The 3,521-nt window shown below is 39.3% G+C and overlaps 1 protein-coding gene across 1 annotated transcript; it reads right to left on the bottom strand.

Moving 5' to 3' along the window:
• Positions 1-370: 370 nt before the first annotated feature.
• LOC138192002 (nuclear factor 7, brain-like) lies at positions 371-3,029 on the bottom strand. Its single transcript, XM_069139130.1, has one exon. It carries the CDS (start codon positions 2,897-2,899, stop codon positions 1,466-1,468), a length of 1,434 nt encoding a protein of 477 aa, XP_068995231.1. The 5' UTR covers positions 2,900-3,029; the 3' UTR covers positions 371-1,465.
• Positions 3,030-3,521: the final 492 nt, after the last annotated feature.

Here is a 3,521-nt window from a genome sequence, read left to right as displayed (position 1 = left end):
GCCGCTGTGTTCACTCTGAACTTCTGCCATCTTCTTTCTCCAGTGACTGAGTTGCACTGACAACACTGAGTTGGCTTCTCTTCGTAGGGTGTCTCTCCCTCTTTTCCCCTCCCTCTGTCTCCAACCTTATTCAATCATTTCTCTGCAGTTGTCTCTTTCGGTCACTTTGGGTTTCTTCTGTATAATAATACGAGTCCTCTAGTTCTCTGATTCTTGGGATTATTGCTCTGTTCTCTTACGTGCTACACGTGTTTCTCTAACTTCAAGACAATGTGTTAAGGTGTTATCCATAAAATGACAGTTTCAATAGAAACTTCAAGGTCTCTGTGTTTAAAGACATAAAACTGCAGCGTGGTTTTGATCTTTTTTATTGACAGAAATAAACCAGAACACAGATGAACTCACATTTCTGACAGTTTGATCATATTTACTCATCAGGTAAAGAACTGAAGTTCTGAATGCAGCTTCAAGGAAATCCACAGTTAACAAGAGGAAATCCTGAATGTGATGATGTTTCACATCTGACATATGAAGTGAGAGTTTCCATAAACACACCAGAACAAACAGCAGCTGAATGTTCAGGAACTATGAAATAAAGTATTCACTGCAGCCACTAAAATACACTCAATACAAAGACTGAAGGAAAAGTTCATCTTTCATCAAGAACATTTGCTCCAATGTGAACCTTCGCTGTCTTTATCTGACATGTTTATTATTTTATGGGAATTTATGGACTAAAATGATCAACAGGTTTATTAGAAATAGTCTTTAGTTGCAGCTTTAATCAAAACAATCTGCAGTTTTCTTATAAATTCTCAGTTTGTTCTGAAGCTTGAACAGGAATATAATTTGTGTTGAACATTATCAAACAGTTTCCACAAACTTTTCAAACAGTCCAAGAAACAAAAATAAAGAAGGAGATTTAGTTTGTCTGAATAAAAATGAATGAATGTATAAAATATATCAGACAGTCAACAGTAATCTGCACTGATGCACATTTTAAACACATAACAGGTGAGTTATTACATGAACGTCCACTGTTTGGTCCGTTCTGCACATTAAACATGAGCTTTTATTAAAACAAGTAAAGTAATGAACTGATTTATTCTAATTTGGAAAAAATAAACTATCAAAAGTAAATGTTAAATGTCAAAAACAAAACCAGGTAAGATGAAACTTTTCTGTGCTCATATTGTTTAACATTAAAACCTTGTTAGAAACCATTTTGTTCAAACTTGATCTTCATTCTTGGAGAATTAAAGAACCACATTTATGTTTTAACATCTTATTCAGTGATATTTCATGTTTTGTAGAACATAAAACAACAAAGGAATGTAATTAAAGTCATATTTCTTCTTTAACAAGGATTTCTACATTTTCTCACTTAAAAAAGAACAAACTAGAAAAGTTTAAGATTCAAAGATAACTTCCCCCCAAACAAATCATCACCACACAAACAACTAAATCACTTCCCTGAATCACTCTGACAGACTTTGATATCAGAAGTTTTGGCATCACCAGCTTTTCCAATATAGAAATATGGAAAGAGTTTCTCAGTGAAAGTGTCTCTGTGAGTGTAGATGTGAGTCATGTCTTCAGGGTTGTAGAAGGACACCTCCCCCATGTCATAGTCCAGCTGGACTCTGATCCTCTGGAGACTCTTCTTCACTCTGACAGTCTTACCAACAACATCAAGGTATTCTCCACTGTGATGAAATAAACACCAGACTCCATATTCTGGTGAATAATAACACTCTCCCTTCCTGTCAACTGACTCTTTAACTAAACCTATAGCCCAGTCAGGATGGTCTCCCACCTCCACCTCCCAGCTGTGTTTCCCTGAGCTGAAACCCTCAGAGCCCAGAACAGTGGCATAATTGGTGTTTCTCTCTGGATTGTCAGGAAGCTGCTGCTTTGCGTCTCCATCTCTCACACTGGTCAGATCATCAGACAGATGGAGCCATCGGCTTGCAGTGTTTGGGTCCAGAATGACAGGACTGAAGTGGACCTTCTCCTTCACCTTCTCCCAGACTCTGAAGGACAGGTTGCCCAGGTGTTTGGCCACATCTATCAGCGCTCCTGAGACCAGCTGTGGATCTGACAGTGAGCTCTGGGCTCTGGCTCTGGTCTGAGTGGCTTTATAACTGCTGAGGAACGGCACGTTGTGTTTCTGCAGGTCTTCTTCAACAGCACAGATACTGTCTGACAGAGAGGAGATCTGCTCCTGAATCCTCTTCATCTCTCTGCTGATAGTCTTCCCCTTCTGCTCCTCTTCTTCCCTCAGAGCTGCCAGTCTGGACTCCTCTTCCTCTTTCAGGAACTGGTGGATCTTGTTGAACTCTGCTCTGATCTGCCTCTCTGTGGACAACAGCTGCTTCTTGGAGTGTTCACTCATTTCATTGTATGTTTCCTCCACTTGTTTGTATTTGTCCTTCTTGTCCTGCAGAGACTTTAAGTCAGATTTCAGCTGCTCCTTCAGATCACTGACTGCTTGTTCTACAGGAACCACTTTGTGAGTCTGATGGAGAGAAAACTCACAGACAGGACACACAGCTCTCTGCTCGTCCTCACAGAACAAGGAAGGGACTTCTGGATGTTTATCACACAGCACCTCCTCCTTCTCTTTCTCCTTTTCTTTTGCCATCTCAGGTGAACTGGTCCTCTGTCTCCCAGCAAACGAGTCAGCCAGTTCCTTCAGTGTAAAATTCACTCCAGGTTCTTCTTTAGAAGATTTTCTTTTACAAATTGGACAGTTTTTGTTTCCAGCTTGTTCCCAGAATTTCTTTAGGCAGCTTGAACAGAAGTTGTGGCTGCAGCTCAGAGACACAGGATCTCTGAAAGTCTCTGAACACACATGGCAGCTCAGCAAACTTTCAACAAGAGCAGTTTTCTCAGCCATTTGTAATTGAAGTCTTTTAAAAGCAGGACTCACCAAGTTACAGTTTCTTCAACTTTCCACTTAAATTCCTCCAAATAAATGTTGTTCAGCAGAGATCTCACACCCTGTAATGGCGTCTCGGCTCTCTTCAACAATGTCAAAATCTACTTTCATTGTCTCTCACCTCGTCATGTGTTAAACTATTTGCTGTTGAAGATAAAATGTAGTAAAACTGGTTCCCTGTGAGCTTTGAGCAGCGTGTTGAAATGTTCACTGTTCACTGGAGGACTAAAGAACAAACAAAGTTTAAAGTGATTTTAAGAACTGTAAGAATTTAATGTTTTATTACGTTAAAAAGAAAGAAAGAATAATAACATGTTGTGCTAACATGTTTCCTGTTTCTGCAGTCAGAAAAGCTGCAATGTAAAGTGTCTCCAGCAGATGGTGTCAGGACGTCTTCCAGAGGGACATTTTGGACTTTTCTTTGAGGACAGAACAACTTCCTTGTTGTAAAGTTGGCAAACAGAATGAAATGCTCACATCTTAATATATTCATGTATTTTCTTTCTTTTTAACGTAATAAAACATTAAATTGTGACAGTTCTTAAAATCACTTCCAACTCTAACAAAGTGGAGGTTTGTT

Source organism: Embiotoca jacksoni, unplaced genomic scaffold (assembly GCF_022577435.1).
Source record: "Embiotoca jacksoni isolate LCO1_2020_lvr unplaced genomic scaffold, fEmbJac1.0.p SCAF_8, whole genome shotgun sequence".
NCBI lineage: Eukaryota > Metazoa > Chordata > Actinopteri > Embiotocidae > Embiotoca > Embiotoca jacksoni.
Note: the sequence above shows the minus strand (reverse complement) of the source record. Positions and strands in the feature narration are given on the sequence as shown.